Consider the following 24,722-nt stretch of genomic DNA (forward strand, 5'->3'; position numbering starts at 1 on the left):
TTTGGCCGGGATTAAGACCATTTGATGACTCATGGATTTTTCCACTGAACTAGAATTCTAAAGGTTGCACTCTGACAAAAAGCTTTTTTTTTCTAGTTTGTCAAACCAAAGGATTACTCAAATAGTTTGTACTAGCCAAAAGTTAGTGCTAAATGGAGGTGGGAACTGATGATTTTTGATGTATTTAAAAAAATAAATATTACATTTATATCACATAGTTTAACACTTATATCTTTCTGACACAATATATCTTATATCTGCTTAGCTACACCATGGCTGAATGCAGAAAATACATAAAAAATATTAAAAGACAAATATAGGGGGCCTGGGTAGCTCAGCGAGTATTGATGCTGACTACCACCCCTGGAGTTGCGAGTTCAAATCCAGGGCATGCTGAGTGACTCCAGCCAGGTCTCCTATGCAAACAAATTGGCCCTGTTGCTAGGGAGGGTAGAGTCACATGGGGTAACCTCCTTGTGATCACGATTAGTGGTTCTTGCTCTCAGTGGGGCATGTGGTAAGTTGTGCATGGATTGCAGAGAGTAGCATGATGTAATGGTCGAATTCGAAAAACATTTGGTCCTTGCTTTAATTAAAGTTAAGTTAGTTTGCTTCTGAAATAACTGTCCAGTTTTTCACCCCTGGTTGGTGGAAGAAGAGTGTGAAGGGAATGATCTGGGACATTTCTGTTACTAATATCACAGTGGCTTGCTTTCTTCAAAGTTGCAATTCAGGTGGATATATTGAGGTGTTTCAGATATTCAGATATTTGTACAGATATCTGGGTACTTCTGTACCCATTCAAAGGCATTCACTTGCTTTTTTGTGCAACCTACTGAAAGCACATTTCATAATCAAGACACAGTCTTATCAGAGAGCAATATATACTGTCGAGGTCATCAGCAGTGCTCCAAGTTTTACCAACACCATCCAGACAGAACTGGTGTAATTGAGTCAGGTTTGTAGGCTTCCTTGCTCACACATGTTTTTTCAGTTCTGCCCACAAATATTCTATCGAATTGAGGTCAGGGCTTTGTGATGGCCACTCCAATACCTTGACTTTGTTGTCCTTAAGCCATTTTGCCACAACTATGGAGGTGTGCTTGGGGTCATTGTCCATTTGGAAGACCCATTTGAAACCAAGCTTTAATTTCCTGGCGGATGTCTTGAGATCTTGCTTCAATATATCCACATAATTTCCCTCCCTCATGAAGCAGGGCTCCAAGTTTTGCCAACACTGTTAAGAAATGGAGACTCTGAGAGGCTTTTTTCACGTTCGCATCTATGTGGTGGTTTCCATTTAATTGGTTATCAAGATTATACCCTCAGTATTTTGAATGTAAGGCTCAGGAGGATTTTTTGCAAAGCAAATCCTTATTTAAACAGACTTTTTACCATTGAGAAGCATATAATTTTATTTGTGCCCAAATTTCCAGAACCTGTGCCTCCATTTTCATTTTGTTATCACTTTCAATTTCTTTTAACTCAATAGCTTGAGATATCCCAATATCATCAGCGTAGACTGTATGTGAAGTAGGAAAAGGTATGGTGATACAACTCCAGCTTGGGGCACCCCTGATGTCACAGCTTTCCATGAACTGCATTTGCCATTTGCAACTACTGACATTAGTCGTATTTTAGCAGAGTAACCTGTTAAAAAGATCAGCTTATTAAAGCAGTCTTTTTAACTTGCTTAACCAGCAAGACTTATTAGTCAAACAGCTTCAAAAGGAAGGCCATGCTGGTTGATCAGCATTTTTTTGTCTGTGAACAGCATGGCTATGCCTGTTTACCAACCAGACCTGCACCATACCAGCACTAACCAGGATCAACCAACCTGGACCAGCATTGAAATTCACACTGGTGTAAACCGGTCTTTTCAGCAGGATAATAATGTCTGTAAGTCTCTTAGACACTCTGTCTCGTCAGTGTGGATGTGTTTGAAGTCTCTAGGGAGAATCTCTGCTGAATCACTGTCCTCAGTTACCTTTTGTGCCCAAACAAATATTACAAGCTGAAAAGCATAGGATTCAGCTTAACGTACAAGGTATTTTGTCAGCTCAGGGCTCTTTCATCACATTGCTACTGTTAATTTCAACACATAAGTTCATTATTACTATGCAGATTGTTTTGTGAAAGAGTTTAAATCTTTTTTGATATAGTTTAACTTTACATTGATGAGAAATTAATATCTGTACCGATGTAACTGCATTAACTTAAAGGAATTGTTCACCTTAAATAAAAATTATCTCATCATTTACTCACCCTCATGCCATCCCAGATGTTTATGACTTCTACTGAACACAAATTAAGATTTTTAGAAGGATATCTCAGCTGTGTAGGTCCTAACAATGCAAGTGAATAGGTACCAACATTTTGAAATTCCAAAAGCACAAAGTCTTTGTTTGTGTTCAGCAGAAGAAAGTCATGCAGATCTGGGTTGGCATGAGGGTGAGTAAATTATGAGAAAATTATCATTTTTGGGTGAACTGTTCCTTTAAACCCCTTTCATAACAAAGCCTTAAGACTTTAAGACTGGATGCCCTAATAATAATGCAAAACAGTGCACATGAACTCCAGCTATAATAATTACTCAGCCTTGAAAATCATGTTCTCTGTTTAAGCAAGTGCATGTTTCACCAACGTCACACACATTACTTAACCTTTGAATGGAGTGTTCTACACATTCAGGAAACTGTAAGAAATAATGAGGGAAGTAGATAAGCCAAGTGAGCAGGCACACTTAGACTTCTGTGGCAACATCCTACTTCCATTTTATTGTGGGATTCACATATATACAGCCGGACTTTCGGAAAAGTTGGGACATTTTTAAAATTGTAATACAATGAAAACTAAAAGACTTTCAAATAACATGAGCCAATATTTTATTCACAATAGAACATAGATAACAGAACAAATGTTTAAACTGAGAAATCTTAAAATTTTATGCACAAAATGAGCTCATTTCAAAATTGGTTCCTGCAACAGATCTCAAAATAGTTGGGACGGGGGCATGTTTGCCATGGTGTAACATCTCTTCTTTTCAAAACAGTTTGAAGACGTCTGGGCATCGAGGTTATGAGTGTCTGGAGTTTTGGTGTTGGAATTTGGTCCCATTCTTGCCTCATATAGGTTTCCTGCTGCTGAAGAGTTTGTGGTCGTCTTTGACGTATTTTTCGTTTAATGATGTGCCAAATGTTCTCTATAGGTGAAAGATCTGGACTGCAGACAGGCCAATTCAGCACCCAGACTCTTCTACGATGAAGCCATGCTGTTGTAATAGCTGCAGTATGTGGTTTTGCATTGTCCCGCTGAAATACACAAGGCCTTCCCTGAAATAGACGTCATCTGGAGGGGAGCATATGTTGCTCTAAAACCTTTATATACCTTTCAGCATTCATAGTGCCTTCCAAAACATGCAAGCTGCCCATACCATATGCACTTATGCACCCCCATACCATCAGAGATGCTGGCTTTTGAACTGAAAGCTGATAACATGATGGAAGGTCCCCTCCTCTTTTGCCCGGAGGACACGGCATCTGTGATTTCCAACAAGAATGTTAAATTTGGACTTGTCGGACCATAGACCACTTTTCCATTTTGAAATAGGCCATTTTAAATGAGCCTTGGCCCACAGTACAGGATGGTGCTTCTGGACCATGTTCACATATGGCTTCCTTTTTGCATGATAGAGCTTTAGTTGGCATCTGCAGATGGCACGGCGGATTGTGTTTACCGATAGTGGTTTCTGGAAGTATTCCTGGGCCCATTTAGTAATGTCATTGACACAATCATGCCGATGAGTGATGCAGTATCGTCTGAGGGGCATCCAATAAAGGTCTTCGGCCTTGTCTCTTACGCATGGTGATTTCTCCAGTTTCTCTGAATCTTTTGATGATGTTATGCACTGTAGATGATGAGATTTGCAAAGCCTCAATTTGACATTGAGGAACATTGTTTTTAAAGTATTCCACAATATTTTTACACATTCTTTCACTGATTGGAGAGCCTCTGCCCATCTTTACTTCTGAGAGACTCTGCCTCTCTAAGACATCCCTTTTATAGCTAATCATGTTACAGACCTGATATCAATTAACTTAATAATAATTGATAGATGTTCTCCCAGCTGAATTTTTCCAAATTTCTTGCTTTTTCAGCCATTTGTTGCCCCCGTGCCAACTTTTTTGAGACGTGTAGCAGGCATCAACTTTGAAATGAGCTCAAAGTGTACAATTTCTTCTTTTAAACATTTGTTATGTTATCTATGTTCTATTGTGAATAATATTTTGGCTAATGTGATTTGAAAGTCTTTTAGTTTTCATTTTATTCAAATTTAAAAAAACATCCCAACTTTTCAGAAATTTGGGTTATAAATTATTCTCAGGATTAAATGAAAGCCTCTGTTAAATTTTTTTATTGTAAAGAGAATGTGTGCATCACTTTTATAAATTGCCCTAGGGATTCTGTGACGGCTCATTGTTGCTCAGACAGTTTTGAAGCAGGAACTGTCTGAACAGCTCTGTAATGCAGCATACAGACACCAAACTAAATATAAAGTGTAGCTCATCCTCCAGCTTGGTCTCCATTGAACCATCTACTTATTTTTTTAAATAACGAGAAATACTTTCATGGAAAATATTGTTTATTTTCCCTTGAGAAACAGTTTTTAAACTTCAGATTTTGAGGATGTGGACACTGATGTGACAATAGTTTATGTGAGTATAAATAATATTGTGACTTTCTCTCATCATAATCTGGTGAAAAGTGATATCTAAAATACAAAAGTCAAGTGTTTTGGGTCCTTGAAAGATTTTCAGTAATATGTGTTTAACTTTATTCACAGAAAAGCTAGATCTTTAACTATATGTTTCTTTACTTAAAGGCTTTAAAGGGCTTTATGGTCATTAATGGACAGGCTTTAATGGCCATTTTATCCAAGTGATCTCCTCAAAATTGAGAGCTGCATTCCTGAACAGAAACTTTAAAGCACAGAAACTCAGTGAGGAATGTTGAATACATTGCTGCATGATATTGATGATTTCATGGAAAATTATCTGCGCTGGAACTTTTAATCATATTCAAGTTTATTTTTTTCATGTGTCACATCAGGTTATGCTGCTCGAAAGTTCCCAGTTGAGTCTTAGTGAAAGAGAAAAGGGCTAAAGCCTACACACTTCACAGCTCCACCCACAAACCTTACCAGAAGCAATGTGTGACCCTCAGGACGCCAGTGATGTCACTTCTACGTCAGGCTTGAATAGACATATGGTGAGTAATCTTTAACTTGTTCACTTTTTTTTATCATTAATCTGGAATCTCTTCTTAAGTAAGCTTTGCAAAATATTCATCCACACTGCCTTTTCCATTTGACACCATTGATGTCAAAAAGATATCTCATATCTTAATGCATAGTGGGTGGAAGGAACATCCTGACACATCATTTCAGTCAATGATTGCATCATGGTGGTTGCAGATTATATTAAAGACATTTGGCTTTTTTGTAATCGGATGAAATAACATCAACATGAAATAGAAATTGATCCCATTTACTTTAATAATGCATGTTCCTTGCATTGTGAGTAATTCATTGTTATGTATAAAAAAATATTTTTGTCTTGCAAGTATTAAGTGACTTTCCTTTTCTCTTTTTTGGCTGACACCACTTAAAACATGTGGTCTATTGGATCATTTTAACTAATAGGCATATATATATATATATATATATACAGTTGAAATCAGAAGTTTACATGCACCTTAGGCAAATACATTTAAACTCAGTTTTTCACAATTCCTGATATTTAATCATAGAAAACATTCTGTCTTAGGTCAGTTGGGATCACTACTTTATTTTAAGTATGTGAAATGTCAGGATAATAGTAGAGAATTATTTATTTCAGCTTTTATTTCTTTCATTACATTTCCAGTGAGTCAGAAGTTTCCATATATATTTGGTAGCATTGCATTAACTTGTGTCAAACATTTTGGGTAGCCTTCCACAAGCTTCTCACAATAAGTTGCTGGAATTTTGGTCCTTTCGTCCAGACAGAACTGGTGTAATTGAGTCAGGTTTGAAGGCTTCCTTGCTCGCACATTCTTTTTCAGTTCTGACCACAAATTTTCAATCAGATTGAGGTTAGAGCTATGGCCACTCCAAGACCTTGACTTTGTTGTCCTTAAGCCATTTTGCTACAACTTTGGAGGTATGCTTGGGGTCATTTTCCATTTGGAAGACCCATTTTTGACCGGGCTTTAACTTCCTGGCTGATGTTTTGTTTCATACCAGAAGACATTTCTCCAAAAAGTAAGATCTTTATCCCCAAGTGCACTTGCAAACTGTAGTCTGGCTTTTTCATGATGGTTTTTGAGCAGTTGCTTTTACCTTCCTGAGCAACCTTTCAAGATATGTTGATATAGGACTCGTTTTACTGTGGATATAGATACTTGTCTACCTGTTTCCTCCAGCATCTTCACAAGGTCCTTTGCTGTTGTTCTGCGATTGATTTGCACTTTTTGCACCAAACTATGTTCATCTCTAGGAGACAGAATGCGTCTCCTTCCTGAGCGATATGAAGACTGCATTGTCCCATGGTGTATATACTTACAGTGAGGAAAATAAGTATTTGAACACCCTGCTATTTTGCAAGTTCTCCCACTTGGAAATCATGGAGGGGTCTGAAATTGTCATCGTAGGTGCATGTCCACTGTGAGAGACATAATCTAAAAAAAAATCCAGAAATCACAATGTATGATTTTTTAACTATTTATTTGTATGATACAGCTGCAAATAAGTATTTGAACACCTGTATATCAGCTAGAATTCTGACCCTCAAAGACCTGTTAGTCTGCCTTTAAAATGTCCACCTCCACTCCATTTATTATCCTAAATTAGATGCACCTGTTTGAGGTCGTTAGCTGCATAAAGACACCTGTCCACCCCATACAATCAGTAAGAATCCAACTACTAACATGGCCAAGACCAAAGAGCTGTCCAAAGACACTAGAGACAAAATTGTACACCTCCACAAGGCTGGAAAGGGCTACGGGGAAATTGCCAAGCAGCTTGGTGAAAAAAGGTCCACTGTTGAAGCAATCATTAGAAAATGGAAGAAGCTAAACATGACTGTCAATCTCCCTCAGACTGGGGCTCCATGCAAGATCTCACCTTGTGGGGTCTCAATGATCCTAAGAAAGGTGAGAAATCAGCCCAGAACTACACGGGAGGAGCTGGTCAATGACCTGAAAAGAGCTGGGACCACCGTTTCCAAGGTTACTGTTGGTAATACACTAAGACGTCATGGTTTGAAATCATGCATGGCACGGAAGGTTCCCCTGCTTAAACCAGCACATGTCAAGGCCCGTCTTAAGTTTGCCAATGACCATTTGGATGATCCAGAGGAGTCATGGGAGAAAGTCATGTGGTCAGATGAGACCAAAATATAACTTTTTGGTCATAATTCCACTAACCGTGTTTGGAGGAAGAAGAATGATGAGTACCTTCCCAAGAACACCATCCCTACTGTGAAGCATGTGGGTGGTAGCATCATGCTTTGTGGGTGTTTTTCTGCACATGGGACAGGGCGACTGCACTGTATTAAGGAGAGGATGACCGGGGCCATGTATTGCGAGATTTTGGGGAACAACCTCCTTCCCTCAGTTAGAGCATTGAAGATGGGTCGAGGCTGGGTCTTCTAACATGACAATGACCCGAAGCACACAGCCAGGATAACCAAGGAGTGGCTCTGTAAGAAGCATATCAAGGTTCTGGCGTGGCCTAGCCAGTCTCCAGACCTAAACCCAATAGAGAATCTTTGGAGGGAGCTCAAACTCCGTGTTTCTCAGCGACAGCCCAGAAACCTGACTGATCTAGAGAAGATCTGTGTGGAGGAGTGGGCCAAAATCCCTCCTGCAGTGTGTGCAAACGTTTGACCTCTGTAATTGCAAACAAAGGCTACTGTACCAAATATTAACATTGATCTTCTCAGGTGTTCAAATACTTATTTGCAGCTGTATCATACAAATAAATAGTTAAAAAATCATACATTGTGATTTCTGGATTTTTTTTTTTAGATTATGTCTCTCACAGTGGACATGCACCTACGATGACAATTTCAGACCCCTCCATGATTTCGAAGTGGGAGAACTTGCAAAATAGCAGGGTGTTCAAATACTTATTTTCCTCACTGTATGTACTATTGATTTTTCAGATGAAAGTGGTGCCTTCAAGCATTTGGAAATTGCTCCCAAGGATGAACAAGACTTGTGGAGGTCCAAAAAAATTGTTACTGAGGCCTTGACTGATTTATTTTAATTTTCCCATGATGTCAAGCAAAGAGGCACTGAGTTTGAAGGTAGGCCTTAAAATATATCCACAGGTACTCCACCAATTGACTCAAATTAGCCTATCAGTAGCTAATTGGCTATTTGCTTAAAGGCTTGACATAATTTTCTGGAATTTTCCAAGCTGCTTAAAGGTACTTAGTGCTTGTAAACTTCTGACCCACTGGAATTGTGATAGTCAATTTAAAGTTAAACAATCTGTCTGTAAACAATTGTTGGAAAAATAACGTGTGCCATGCACAAAGTAGATGTCCTAAACGACTTGCCAAAACTATAGTTTGCTAATATGAAATCTGTGGAGTAGTTAAAAAATGAGTTTTAATGACTTTAACTTCTAACTTTAACTGTATACTGTGTGTATGTAAACACACAGTGTGTTTGTGTGCGTGCGTGTGTGTGTATATATATATATATATATATATATATATATATATATATATATATATATATATATATATATATACACAATATACAGTATATGTGTGTGTGTGTGTGTGTGTGTGTTTGTGTGTGTGTAAACATGTATATAGTATAAAATAGGCATTTATATTTATATTTTTGAAAAAATATATTTTTTGGTATGTAATGCCTGCTTTTCAAGATCCAGTTAATTCCTGATGGATAACATTCAAGTAATTAAAGTCAAGTTTCACATTGTACTGCACAATGAGGACTTTAACAGCATAATTTTTAATTACAGCATCATTTTCTCTAAAGCTGTGTTGAAAAGATGCATTGTGAAAAGCACTATACAAATGAATAAGATTTGATTTCGGCCATGTTGCCTTTATTAGAAGCCACCAGAAAGGTCAAACAGTGAGAAGATCTTCTGCTTGCCTGTTCCCTGGAGTCTCTTTGAGCGTCTGTCCTACTCTTTTATCACTTCCCATGCCTGGCAGAAACTGTTCCTCTCTCACTATACAGTAGCCCTTCCCTTGATTCTGAGATGTGAGATGTTTTGGAGGGGATTGAGCATGTCAATGTTTGAGAAAGAGTAGTAGATCTCTGACTTTGGCTCTCAAAAGCCTGAATATGTTGCATTCTCTTTGGCACAACTGAGATTAACTAATTTCAGTGGCATAAACAGCTGGCCAAGTGTTACCTAAGTCGAGTGCATTGGTTTGGTCTATTTTCAGCTGTGGGTGATGGTTGTGTGCAAATACATGCAAGAGTGTATGCTGTATGTGAGTAGGAACAGCTTTAAGGTCTGTTTGGTTGATTTGACTTGGGTTTAGGGTTAAGCTGTGGTCTGATTACTTTGAGAAACAACCACAATTGATCCCCCATGAGACTGATTTGCCAGAATAAGGTTTAAAAAAGTAATAATGGAAATTTAGCCAGAAATCATACCCAGAAATCAAATTACTTCTGAGGAGTTTGTGCCATTATGCAGCTGTGATGAAGTCTGCACTGACCAGATGATGTCTTGGTTTTTAAATATGTCCCTGGTAATCTGTAGTGTTTCAGTTACTCTTCATTTAAGTGGTTTTCCAAGAGCCACACAACTAAATCAGACAGATTACTTTTGTTAACATCTGTAGTGGACAATATGCAGAGTTTATGCAGAGACTGGTTCCTGAACTGTGCCATGTATCACAAAAAAAGTTGAACAAATTCTGGATTCCAGGATTGGTTTTAGTTTCACAAAACTCAGGGTTAACTATTAGAGTTAAGTGGTATCATGATGCTCATTACCAACTTTCTCTATTAATTCAGAGTTTGATCCAGAGGTTATGATTAGTTCACGTGCGTGTTCACGTGAATGAAACGAACAGCCAATCGCGTGCGAGATAACATGAGTCACATCTTGTTAGGGTCAGTGAGATTTAATTCTCCACTAAGGTTGTTCATACATTATGATAAATTATAAGAATTTAAACACAATTATAACAGCACAAGAGGATGTAAAAATAATGCGATCAATCAAAATACATTCACACAACATGAATAATCACTTTAAAATGGACGAATAATTATAATACGTTTACACAGCACAGAGGATCACAAGTAAATGACAAAGAATTTAAAGGCACAGCATAAAGAAACATTGCTGCTGCTGCTTGAGCACAAAAAATCTGAATGTGAAGAAAATATTAAAATAGATAATATGTGAATGTAACTTTATATATGTCCACAATAAGAACATTCAGGCTTGTTATTTTAAAAGTTTAATATCTTGATTTTAAATTTTAGAAAATGTAAATTAAAAGCTTTAGTATTCATTTGAATTACTAAATTAATGGAAATTAATACTATTAGACATTAATACAATATCGAATAATAAAAATGTGAGCAATTGGAAAATGAGTAGATATGCACTAATAAAGATTTTTTGTTCTTTCTTTCTAGCAGCATAAGATACAATAAAGACATATTAGGTGTGCTAGTGTGCTTTTATTTTACTTCAAGTGAAATACTGTATGTTCATGACATCTCTGCCAGCAAATCCTAATAAGAAGGGGTTTGAGTGGCATTCACACTTTTCTGATATACAGTATATTGTAGAGTGATTAAGTTTTTATATTTTAAAGTCATTCGATCATTACTGATATTGTATTAACATCCTACTTGAAAATATATAATTATTTTAGGGTTATTTATTCATACATATTTTATGGCCAGTGTGGGGAAATTATTGGGGAAAAATTAGTGTCTTTAAACAAATGCAAGACTGCCAAAAAATATATTTCTTGCCATAAATAATGATTATAAATAGCTTATTTTGTAAATGTATAAAATTGTCTAGTTGAAGTGCACTTTAAATTGGAGTGAGAGACACTGGGGGGAGTGACTGTCACTTTGCTCACCGCCGATTGGTCCAGAATCTGAACGAGCTCTCTGATCGGGAACATAACCTGACCCCGAGCATGTTAGCTGATTACCGTATGTTACGATGGCGAATGAATGAAAGACTATCCAGTTTACTGGTACCGCAAATTCAGAGTTTGCTTAAACAAAATTTATCTAGCTAGCTGCTTAATCCTGCTTTGTGACATAGGCCACTGGTATATGCCTGGAAAACAACTTAAGTAGTTCAAAGAAATCACAGATAGCCTGTGTGTAGTTTGTGTCTGTATGTCCATTGCATGAAGCAGGCTAATTATTAGCACAGAGATTTAGATGTACTATGCTTTTTTGCAACGGAGCCTGGATATCCTCTTGGAAAAAAAAAAAAAAAAACTTTAAACCTTAATCTTAAATTGATCAGGCTGGAAGACCAGTTGGCCAACCAGCTAAACTACCACAGCACCAATCTGGGCAAGTCAGTTTAAACCAGCTAAAATCAACGAACCAGCTTAGTCTGGTTTAAGATGTTTATTTTAGCTGGCTATTGCTCATCTGGCTTGGTTGTTTTTATGTGAGGTCTTGAATAGTCATGTTGCCTAAATATTTTACATCTGAAGATTGAATAGATCAAACTGTATTAGCACAGTTGTTTTCCCCAGACTAATCTCAAGAAAATTACATGACTGTGGCAATATTTTTGCACAATGATATTACATGGTTCCTTACATGTATCACAGCAGTTCCGAGGTAAAATGCCCAATGAGTGGTGCTAAAGCGGTTAACATTTTCCCCTTGCCCCAAACAGCTTTTAAGGTTCATGCTCTATCATTTTTGAAATCATCAAAACATACCTTCCTACCCTAAACCATTCCTTCACTTTCACTCTCTCCTTCTGTTTTTTTTTTTTTCATATTCTACTGGACAGGGAGAGAAATGTATGATAAATAATTACTTAAAAGTTTCTCATCCACACCTCTCACACCAATTCTGAAAATATGGATTTAACCACTGGAGTCAAATGAATAACTTTTATGCTCCCTTTATGTGGAGTTTGGAGCCAGGAGGGTGAGTAATCAAGAGAGAATTTAAATTTTTGGGTGAACTATCCCTTTAAGTTATGTACTATAGTAAAATTATATAGATGTCATAAGATAGCATAATGTGAAGAACAGGGTAAAATTAAGCATTTATGAACTGATATTCTGCCGAGTGAATAAAAGTAATTGTTGTTCTAGCGCCTTTAGTGTTAATTTCACTAGGAAAACTGCCGCAATACGATATGTACTGTGCAACAGGGCATGTCAAATTCATTTCGCAAAAATTAAGGTATAGTAATGTTATTCTTTGAGACAAGGTTGGTTTACCTCCTAAATGTAGCTTTTATTGGCATGGCTTGATGGACAGCAGCTCTCAGCAATAATAACTACGATAAAATCAAACCCATTGACTCTAACACAAGATCCTCTTAATGATTTTGCTATGTGAATATTAATCTGCTACACAGTTGCTCCCTAAATCATAATCTGAAAAGGTGGTAATTATTTAGAATGTCAGGAACTTTAAATGTTTAAATGAACAAATATTCAGCTGTTGTCAGTGGTGTTACATTATTGGTGCAGTTAAACACATTCAGATACAGAACCAGGACAGTTGTTTTATCTTCAGTTTATTATAATTATTTATTTTAGTAAATAAGCAGACAAACCTATTTGTATTTGTGTTTACCATATTAATAATTATATAAAATAGAATTGTCACAGGAAGTAGCTGAAACAAATATTACTTCAAAGTGGGCTAAACAGAACATCCTCAAATGTAATTTATGATTGCATGGTGTGATGAGATAAAAGAGCAAGACAAAAGTCACCAGCAAATTTTCATCAGTCTTTTTCTGTCAGGTAAAATGATAATGTAATTCTGCAGTTTAACCTGAGCATTGTTCCTGATATTAAAATGCAGCTCAGATCTAACACAAGCAATCCAAAAAGGCTTCTGTGGGAAAAATGTAAGTCAATATGTGTCTCAGTTTGGATGGAGGAAGGTGGAGAATGAGAGAAGTGTCAAGTTTCAGTATGTGACTATACTGTAGATATGACTGATGATCTAAGAGGATGGGGGTGAAGATAAGTGCCATTTTAGAGTCTGTTGCGAAGGAAGGATGCTTCATAGGAAATTACATCCTCTGCTTGAGGCCTACCTAGTTTGTGGTTGCCATGGTTATAAACATCAGCTTCCTTACAATGTGCCCGGCTATCTAGATTATCACCTGTTCATTAACTTCAAATCAAGTATCGTCTGCCTCCTCGCCACTTTTATCTGACGTTGATGATGTCATGATCGATTGGAAAATCAGCTTGTTGTGAGTGTCTGTAGGTGTGCTGACTCACTCTGTGGCTTAAGTGGGACTTGCCACAGGATGCTGGGTCTTGATTGAGCGTGTGTGTGCCAAAACTTGGTATCTCTGGGCATGTTAGCTTTACCCAGAGAGGGGCCTCATGTCATAACACACAGAATTAAATGGAACACAAGCCCACAACCTGAGTTTATCCTCAGGATAACATACCACAGACAGTGGGGGAGAAGAAGACACAGAAAGGGGTATGAGAGGGTGGGGTGCAGAGAGAGACATTGAAAGAGATAAGTTGCCCTCAAACATATATTTTATTTACCGTCTTGTTTTTGTGCCTTACACTGATAAACTGTGTTGACCGTGTTGTTTATGATGAGTTCATCTGGTACTCAAAAAAATGCCACAGGTGCTCCAAAAAGGGTACAAAAAAAGCCTTTATTAGAGGTGCTCCATCTTAAAAAAGCACCATCACGTATCAGTCCAAAAAGACCTTCATCAGTGTCATACAATGGATAAACAGGAAGTGGTGTAATAGCCTCACATGTGTCCACAGATGCTCTGCTGCAGGTGCTGGGCACTAGAGGCCTTAAATTTATAACAACAATAATCTAAAAACAAATCAAACATTTTACCCTTATTCCTTATTGAAGCACATTACAGTTGTAAATATTACATTTTTAATAGCTATAAAAGAAATGTAACAAATCTAACTCCAATCATGTAAAAGGACTAGATTTGTACATTTTGAGTGTGTTTTTGTCTTATTTCCATTATATTCCACCTTATTTTGTTTTATTTACAAATTTATTTAACAATGTGACCTTGAACTTGATTGTATTTTTTTAATGAATATTTTCTCGAATTCTGAACCAATCCTCATAAATCATAATACCATTTGAAAGTCTCAAGAATCAAACTGTGGTGTCTTTAAAAATATATGAAAACTTCCAAGTATAAACACTAGGGGGATACAGAGAGCTACTTATTCATCCCTGGTTGAAGAGATGATTTGTAGATTTGGTCAAGTTCTGCATATATATATATATATATATATATATATATATATATATATATATATATATATATATATATATATATATATATAAACATTATCAAAGACTAAATTTGTCAAATTTAGCATTTTCTTTTTTTGTTTGTTTGAGGTTATTTTTGTCAGTTTTTTCAATAATGCCACATTATTATTAGTCAACCCTGAACATGGCTTTCAAAGAGTGTAAACTTTCCCTTTGTTCTGTATGTCTTTGATCTGTATATGTTTGTGTGTGTTTGTGCGTGCGCGCAGACTGCTTCAAATTATTTCCTGAAATAAACAAGTAATAACCTTATTTATCCCTGGTTGTAGCAAGATGAATGTGTGTGTGTGTTTGTGCACGTGTTCAGCATTGCAGATTTGTTATGGTCTCACCAATTCATTTTAGTGTGTGTGTTCTGCATTGTGGATGATTGTTTATTTTCTTTGACAAATTTCATATTCTGACCAGGTAGGCTTTGTGCATGTGTGTGTTTTGCACCCTTGATGTTTGGTAATCTCACCCCTTCATGTCTGTGTGTGTTTTTTCTGCATTGTGGCTGTTTTTTATTATATATTATTAATTATCAGTGTTTCCCATTAATTTCCTATGGCGGTCACTTTTGACTGGGAACAGTACAAGTATGACTTTTTTCTCTACCACTTAGAATGATCAAATCAACTATTTTTGTGTTAAGATATGAAATGGATGAAAGGTCACCAAGTCTCGTTCCTGTCCGATAAAGGACACCAGTTTTATTAAAGAAACTAAATTGATTTTGGTAAAAAATTACAGAACAGTGCATAAGGGTTAAATATAATAACATTGCAGTATAAAAAGAAATTAGTATTTTTATACACATGGCACAATTTTACATAAGCAAATTACACCTAAATATATACAAATACAGGATATTTTTAAGTACATACATTTCCCCCATGTCTTTCTCTCTTTGTATAAATACTATTTTCTTTATATACTGCTCTCTTTATAATGCAATGTTAGTATATTTAAAATTTTTATTTGTTTTTCGATTATTGGTGTTATATAATTTAAGGTCTCTAGTGGCGAGCACCTGTAGCAGAGCATCTGTAGACACAGGTCTGTTTTTCCATTGTTTAACACCCTGATGTAGGCCTGTTTGAGTCGATACGCATTGGTGCTTTTTTTTTTTTTTAAGCTGTAACCCCTCTAATAAAGGAAATTCCACATGAGTGCCTGGACGTGGATACATGTTCCCTTTACAAAAAGCTTCACTATGATGCTGCGCTGCTAAGCGCTTTTGGGAACAATCCTGCATTGTGACCAGCTGTGAATATGTGTGTAACACGTCAAAGAACATTGACCGGAATTTATAGCCTCGGCTGATGAGATCATTAGATGCACCTGTGGCAAGGCTATAAATAGACGTGTCACCAGCATGTCGTCAGATCCGTTTTCTTCAGAGCAAAACTGTGCTGTGTGTCTCACAAGCCTGTCAGAAACTTTCTTTCCTCTGCTAGGATTTAGAATTTGTTAGGCAGTGCGCAGTGAACCTTTTCTCCTTTCCCTCTTTCTATATATATATATATATATATATATATATATAATAGAAAAGAAAAAGGTGGAAAAATGTCGGAGAAGCAAAGCAAACGATGCGTGTTTCCCTGTCAACGTTCTATGATTGTCAGGGACACGCATCAATTTTGTTTTGTTTGTTTGGGGGAAGAGCATGCTGCTCTTGCGTTGGGGCAGGGCAAGTGCGCGCATTGTGACCTACTTTCGGGCGAAATGCTTCGCGCTCGCCTCGCTTACTTTAGGGAGTCAGCGCTCACTCTTTCATCGTGGGGCTCTCGCATATATCTGGATGATATCTGGAAGAGCATGCTGCTCTCTGCTGGAACGCAATATTAGTCCCTTCCTTCCTTTGTTGACCTCCATGTCGAGCTTTCTCACTCATGGAGGAAATCATATACTTCCCATGTTCACGTACCCTCGACGTCTTTATACTCGACTATCGTAGGTGCTGAGACACGGGGGTTTCAATGATGCCGCCAGTCGAAGAGACGCTTGCGGGCTATCTCTCACCGGGTTCGGCATCATCACTCAAGAAACCCGCTCTCCCCACTAAGCCATGCAGGACTACCTCCATGCTAGTGGGGAGGGCTTATCAAGCGGCAGGTCAGGCTGGTGCTGCGCTGCACACCATGGCCGTGTTACAGGCGTACCAGGCTGACCTACTGAAACACCTGAGTGCGGGTGCAGCGCTCGACGAAGAATCTTTTTCTGAACTTCGTCGGGCCACAGATTTATCTCTCCGTGCGACCAAGCAGACAGCCCGTGACATTGGTCGGTCTATGTCCGCTTTAGTCAGCACGGAGAGGCATTTATGGCTTAACCTTTCGGGTATCAAGGATAAGGACAGAGTTTTCCCACTCGATGCCCCGGTTTTGCCTTCCGATCTCTTCTGAGACGCCATGAATACGGTTATCTCCAGATTCCAGGAGGCGAAAAGCCACGAGGAAGCCTTCAGGCAGTATTTTCCTCGCCACACTCAGGGGGGCGGGGCTTTTGGCCACCCAGTCCCGCCCCGACTCTGCTAGGCAGAGCGTGGCAAGTCGTGCTCCCCCTCATAAAGACTGGGGACAGGCTTGTCGCCCTCAGCAGCCCGCAAAGCAGGACCTCAGGGTCATGATTTCTAAAAGAAAGAAACCCTGACGGTCTTGTACCCAGCCTTGTGGGGGTGGTTCCTCTCGGGATGGGGCGCGTGTACCATCCACTTCGGCCCTCCCGATACCTCATGAAACCTCTTCACTCCCGCCGCCTTTGGTGTTTCGGGTGACAGAGGCTTCCAACAAAGAGTTAGGTGTACCGTTGCTTCCTGCCTTTATCCAGGATGCGGAACACTCGACATCCCCTTAACAGGAAGTGTCGAAATTGATACCCATGTCAGAGAACCTGGCAGCGTGGAAACTTCTGCCAGGCATTTCTATGTGGGTTCTGAACACAGTAGAACGAGGCTATAGAATTCAATTCGCTTGCCGCCCACCACGTATCAACGGCGTGGTTCCCACTACCGTGAAACCGGAGCAGACACGTCTACTGTGGAAAGATCTGCAAAATCTCTTGGTCAAAGGGGCAGGGCTCTACGCTAACTTTTTTCCCAAGGAGTACATGCGCTCCTAAATGAAAACATTTAGGAGCACACAAAGAAATTTAGGAGCACAGTGAAAATTAAATATAGAGTTTATTAACAAACAATTTATTACATACATATTTATACTGCGTGTATAAGTGTGTGTGCGTGTACTAAGGGACACACACCTGTGGAAAATCACACTTTGAACCCATGCCTACTAAAATCAAAGGATATCAGTTGTCCAGCTGCTTTTGTATGTTGACCGTCTGGCATACTTAGAGGTCAGCCATAGATCTCTCGTTATGTCAGCAATTTGACCGATCATCTCCACACATTGTCGTACGTGGGATTAATGTGGAGTCTGATAAGCGGCCCAAATTTGATGAAAGGTTCTTCTTCTTTCACGATGAAGTATGCAATGTTTATCTTTATTTTCAGCTGCTTCCAATTCTCCTCCTCAAACTGCAGAACTTGCCTCCTCAAGGCTGCTTACACAGAGCCTGATGGTTTCTCCTGTCTCATCCAGAGCACTGGATATGCCGCCATGAGATGTTATGTTTCGCTACACTATCTCTTTTCAGATTAGCGATGGGCATTTCGGCTCTTTTCATAATTGGTGTTAAAACAATTCTAATTAAATTATTAAATGAAATTATACTCTGTATATGTTGTGTGATTTGTTAAGAAAAATAATACTATTAAACATTTGCATTTAAGTATAACTTATTGTATATAAACAAAGTGCATATAAATCTAACCAATCAAAATGAATACAATCTGATCAGCATAATAGACAGGGCCACCACTCCAACACTACGATTGGCTGATCACGATTGATCTCATGGACGCATATTTCCATATTGGAATTCTGCCACAGCAGAGGAAGTTCCTGAGGTTTGCTTTCGGGGACAAAGCCTTCCAGTATTGTGTTCTTCCATTCGACCTAGCCCTATCACCCTGCTCATTCACGAAATGCATGGATGCAGCACTGGCTCCTTCGCAACTCCGGGGCATCCGCATTCTGAATTACATAGACGACTGGCTGATCTTAGCGCAGCTCCAACAACTGGCAGTTCAACACAGGGATATTGTCTTGGCTCATCTGGTTTCTCCTGGTCTGAGACTCAACTTTAAAGAGCGTTCTCTCTCCCACCTGGGGAATCACCAATCTGGGGGTTATATGGAATTCGATCACGATGCGGGCACAGTTGTCTCCCGCTCGTATCACATCCATTCAGAACACCCTGAGCAAACTCAAGCTAGGTCAAGGTTTCACTGTTCTCCAGTATCAACAAATATTAGGTCTCATGGCGTCTGCGTCCACGGTGATCCCTTTGGGCCTGCTCCATATGAGACCATTTCAGCTGTGGCTAAAAGCCAGGGGATTTCATCCAAGGGCCAGTCCCCTAGGGCTAATAAGGGTTACGCGCCACATGCTTCGTTCCCTTGTTATGTGGTTCAGACCCCGGTTTCTTACCTTGGGTCCCACTCTTGGTGCGTCTCGTCATCGCAGGCTGCTAATGACAAATGCCTCCCTGATGGGCTGGGTAGTGGTCTTAAGTGGGCGTCCAGCTCAAGGGGATGGGAGGGTCATCAGCTCGGTTGTCATAGTAACTGTCTCGAGTTGATGGTGGTATTTCTGGCCCTGAAATACTTCCTCCAGAGGCTACCATGTCTTGGTGGTAGTCGGGTGGGCAATACAGTGGTAGTCTCTTACATAAACCATCAAGGAGGTCCACATTCACGTCAGCTAAATTTCTGGCACGTCAGATTCTCCTTGGAGCCCAGGGCAAGCCCCTGTCACTCAGGGCAGTTTATATACCTGGATGCCCGTATGTGGGGGCAGATTTACTGTCCAGACAGAAAATACCGACGGGTGAGTGGAAACTCCACCCCTAGGTAGTGGAAAAAATCTGGGTGAGATTTTACAGGGTAGAAGAGGACCTCTTCGCCTCTATGAACAGCGCAATGTCTCCTCTACTTCTCCCTGAGTCACCCAGCCCCCCCCTGGGTCTGGACGTGATAGCGCATACATGGCCCTGAATGCGTCTGTATGTGTTTTTCCCCTGTTTCTCTGCTCCCGGGAGTCTTGGCCAGAGTTCGCCAGCAAGGGTCTTGCCTCTTACTGATAGCGCCATGCTGGCCGAACAGGGTATGGTTCTCGGAGCAAATATCTCTCCTCGACGGCTCGCCTTGGATGATTCCGGACAGGAGGGACCTTCTGTCTCAGGCGCAGGGGACGATATTTCATCCCCGTCCCGAATTGTGGAAACTTCATGTTTGGCCCCTGAAGGGTACCAACTGAGGGACACAGGGCTGTCACCTGAGGTTATCGAGACCATTCTTAGTGCTAGGGCTCCCTCTACCAGAAGGATCTACACCAATAAATGGGGTGTCTTCGAAAAGTTGTGCAGTTCACATGGTGCAGATCCAGTTAACTGCCAAATTGTTTCAGTTCTAGACTTTCTGCAGGAAAAACTGTCAGCAGGCATATGCCCCACTACTCTCAGGGTTTACGTGGCCGCCATTTCGGCTTGCCACGCCTTGATGGATGGGGTGCCTTTGGGGAGGCATCCTCTACTCGCTCGCTTCATTCGTGGAGCCATGCGACTGAGGCCTCCTGTTAGGACCAGAACTCCTTCATGGGACTTAGCAATAGTCCTGGAGGATCTGGTTGAGACCCCCTCTGAACCTCTGCAGTCAGCGTCTGACAGACTTCTGACTCTCAAGATGGTCTTTCTTATGGCGATTACCTCTCTTAAGAGGATTGGGGATCTACAGGCTCTGTCTAATTCGCCGGCCTGTTTAGAATTTGCCTCAGGTATGGCCAAAGCTATTCTGCATCCTCATCCTGACTACCTTCCTAAGGGGCCTTTTTCGACACTACATCCTGTCACTCTGGAAGCCTTCTGCAGGAAAGACTTCACAGACTCTGCCCAGTCCATGCCCTTCAGACTTATGTCCACCGCACTAGCCAGTGGCGTAAGTCAGGGCAATTATTTGTCTGCTATGGGGGACGCAACAGGGGGGCGGCCGCTACCAAGCAGACTATGTCACATTGGGTGAGGGATGCTATTGCCCTGGCCTATGAGGAGCACGGTCAAGCTTTGCCAGTAGGTGTCAGGGCTCACTCCACCAGAGGGGTCGCCTCCTCTAAAGCCTTGGCTAGAGGGGTCCCTCTGCAGCAGGTTTGTGATGCGTCAGGCTGGTCCTCTCCATACACATTCATCAGATTTTATAGTTTGGATGTTCATGCTACTCCGGGCTCTTACGTCCTTGAGTCGACATCTCAAGCTCATGCCTGAACAAGTTTGTGACGCGGCAAGCTGGTCCTCTCCGCACACATTCGTAAAATGTTATGGTTTAGATGTTTATGCTACTCTGGGCTCTTACGTCCTTGAGTCGACATCTCAAGCTCATGTCTGAGACCTCTCGCGTTCTTGTGAGCACACTTCACAACCGTATGGGTCCGGACAGCCCCAGTGCGGCGGCGTGGGTATTGCGTTCCCAAAAGCGCTTAGCAGCGCAGCATCATAGTGAAGCTTTTTGTAAAGGGAATGTCTCGGGTTACATGTGTAACCCTTGTTCCCTGAAAAAAGCGGAACGAGATGCTGCGCTTCTTTGCCACACTGGGACGTCCCAGGACTGCTCTTCAGAAAAAGATATCTGATGACACGCTGGTGACGCGTCTATTTATAGCCTGGCCACAGGTGCATCTAATGATCTCACCAGCCGAGGCTATAAATTCCGGTCAATGTTCATTGACGTGTTACACACATATTCACAGCTGGTCACAATGCAGGATTGTTCCCAAAAGCGCTTAGCAGCGCAGCATCTCGTTCCGCTTTTTTCAGGGAACAAGGGTTACACATGTAGCGTTTTCATTTTTGGGAAACATCCACTACTATTTTGTTCTGTAAAGTAGATTGCTGTTGATGACTAATTGCATGTATAATCCAGTTTAATTGCTGCTTTTTAAATGAAAATAATTTACTCACTCATTCATTTGGCAGACGCTTCTATCCAAAGCGACTTACAAAAGAGGAAAAACATCAGCGAATAGACACTCTTGTGTCTTTACAATCCTGTAGGACTTTCTTTCTTATGCAAAGCAAACAAGATCTTTTAATGAATATCTCAGTCTATCGTTTCAATACAATGGCAGTGGAATGTGCCTCACTTTAAAGCCTGAAAAAGAACCCAAAAGTATCATAAAACTAGTCCATATGACTAGTGCATCATACTCCATGTCGATAATGATGTCTGTTGTGAATTAATGAGCTTGTTATCTGTGGCTTGTTTGTTCACGCAATAATTTGTTATGTTTATTGCTAAAAACAATGCAAGTTCTCATGTCAGCTTCTCTCTGCACTCATGAACGCACAACGAACGTAATATTTTCACTGAAAAATTACTTGAAATTTAGGTTGTTTCTTACCAAAACCTACTGTATGTCTCTGGAAGACATGGAGTATGATCCACAAGTTGCATGGCTACTTTTATAGTCCTTGTGAGTGTGTTTTTCTCACAATTTGGAATGTCCAATTCCCAATGCACTCTAAATCCTTGTGGTGGCGTAGTGACTCGCCTCAATCCAGGTGGTGGAGGACGAATCTCAGTTGCCTCTGCGTCTGAGACAGTCAATCCGCACATCTTATCAAGTGGCTTGTTGAGCGTGTTGAGGCTTCACACTATTCTCCGCGGCATCCAAGCACAACTTACCACGCCCCCAACCGAGAACCACATTATAGTGACCACGAGGAGGTTAATCCATGTGACTCTACCCTCCCTAGCAACCGATCCAATTTGGTTGCTTAGGAGATCTGGCTGGAGTCACTCAGCATACTCTGGATTCCAACTCGCGACTCCAGGTGTGGAAGTCAGCGTCTTTACTCGCTGAGCTAGCCAGGCCCTCTTTGTGTGATTTTTTAATTTTGAAGTGAGATATTATCACTGATATATATATAGAACTGGATTGTTCATGACGTCAAACAAGTGAAGCCACTGCGCCATCATATTGCTATGCCCAAACGTTCCAATGTCCCTATTGACTTAATAGGAAATCATCTCATTTCAGCGAGAAAACATTACTCATTCAATCCCTGATTTTATCTCTGCATGTACATCCCTACAACGCAAATGTCCTAGACATGTAATTATTTCATTATATAAATTATTTTCCTGTTTCTTGAAAGCCAGAGTGAGCTATGTGAATCTACAGTATATCAAACATTATCCACATCTAACAAACTGGTTTTATTCTTTTAATTTTTCATTAATATCAAGTAATATATTGGAATAGCAATTAAGGTGTCTTTCTGTTTAAATTCAGCCTGTTGCAGTATACCCTCCTCCCCAGCGATGTGATGATGATGAAGAAGAGGATTTGAATAAGACACTGGGAGTGCAGTGTTTCCAGCAGATTCTTACCATTCCTCAGCGCGTGCCCAACGAACAACATCGCAACTTTAACGAGGAAGATTTTGAGTGTAAGAACTTTACCTTTGATGTTTTTTTCCATAGCCTTAAAGCAATTATTTTGTCCTTGTTTCCTAATCCTCCTGCATTCCAACCCACATGACTTTCATGAAACACAAAACAAGCAATTCTGAAGACTGGATGGTTTTTCCCTGCAATTGCAACAAATGAAAACTTAATAGACTGAAGACAATAAAATTATTATAAAAGTGCTCCATATTTGTCACGATTCCCGGTTGTCTGCCCTGTGATTCTCACTTGTCATCTGTCCCGGACTACACTTCCCATAATTCCTTGCCCTCATCACTGCCAACAGGACTTCATTGTTCTCATCTGTGTGTCATTACCCTTTGTGTATTTAAGTCCTGTTGTTTGTATTATTGGTTGTCAGTTGTTGTATGCGTTTTGACCCTGTGCCTCACTCGTGTTCATGTTTGCTCTTGTTTAGATTTCAGTTTCCCATTGTGGAGGTTTGTTTTGTTCTAGTGTCTACCTGTCATTTGTATTTATTTATAGTTTCATTTAAACACTAGCCACACCTGGATCCAGCCTTCTTGACTTTCTTCCTCCAAACGTTACAATATTAGTCTTGCACTATATTCCAAGACTTCTGAAGTTATACAATAGCTTTGTGTGAGAAAAAACACAAAGCTATTGTATAACGTCAGAAGTCTTGGAATATAGTGCCAGACTCATATGGACCACTTTTATAATACTTTTACAGGTCGAAATATAAGAGCAAAAGTTTAGCACACATGTAATGTGGACCACTTTTATGATGCTTTTATGTCCTTTTTGAAGCTTAAAAGCTTCAGTCCCAATTTATTGCAATTGCATGGAAAAGAGCAACTGGGACAGTCTTCAGAATGTTTCCTTTTGTGTTCCATGAAAGAAAGAAAGTTATGTGGATTTGGAACAACACAGGAGTGAGTTAATGATGACATTTTTTTTTTTAAATGAACTATCTCTTTAAAATGGGATAGTATTCAGAATGTCTAGTCATAAATAGACTAATAACCTAATAAGATTATTAAATAAATGAAACAATACCTAGAATTCAGTCCACTGACCATTAGTTATAGTATATATTACATTAGTATATACATGTGAGTATAACCAATTTAAAAGGTTGACCAAAGAAACATCTTTCTCATATTAAATATTTTAAAATTTACATAAGAATTAAATTTACAATTCTAAAATTAATGATCTCCGAATAAAATTCATCAATACATTCAAGAATGTTTTCTTTTTCTTAGTTTGTTTCATGTGAGAAACACGTGCCATTAAAAGAATCAAAAAGTGCTCTATTGATAGTTCCTGAGGTTTTTCTAAGTCATGTATGTTCCATTTGCAGACCACCGTCACACCTCTCTACACATTCACCATCCTCTCTCTATACACCTCCCTAATGAGGGCCGGAGGAAAAAGGTTGGGAGGAAGTGGAAGGACTCAGGACGGAGGAGAAGTGCATCCACAGGTGCGGCCCCCCCTATAGATGAAGATGATGAGGATGAAGAGGAGGATGAAGATTCTTGCAGCCAGCAGGAAAGAGAGGGCATTGCCACCACCACACCTACACCAGACACGGACACAGAGGTTCACATTGAGGGGGCACAGG

The 24,722-nt window shown here is 39.8% G+C and overlaps 1 protein-coding gene across 1 annotated transcript in view; it reads left to right on the top strand.

The window, feature by feature from the left end:
- The window catches only part of LOC127644970 (anion exchange protein 2-like), a 55,214-nt gene that overhangs the window by 7,589 nt on the left and 22,903 nt on the right, over positions 1–24,722 (top strand). Inside the window, exons 2-4 of the mRNA XM_052128434.1 lie at positions 5,110–5,268; positions 22,956–23,112; positions 24,459–24,721. Coding sequence (XP_051984394.1) covers positions 5,209–5,268; positions 22,956–23,112; positions 24,459–24,721 — 480 coding nt within the window. The 5' untranslated portion in view covers positions 5,110–5,208. The remainder of the gene's footprint in view (positions 1–5,109; positions 5,269–22,955; positions 23,113–24,458; position 24,722) is intronic.

This window comes from Xyrauchen texanus, chromosome 6, assembly GCF_025860055.1.
Source record: "Xyrauchen texanus isolate HMW12.3.18 chromosome 6, RBS_HiC_50CHRs, whole genome shotgun sequence".
Lineage (NCBI taxonomy): Eukaryota > Metazoa > Chordata > Actinopteri > Cypriniformes > Catostomidae > Xyrauchen > Xyrauchen texanus.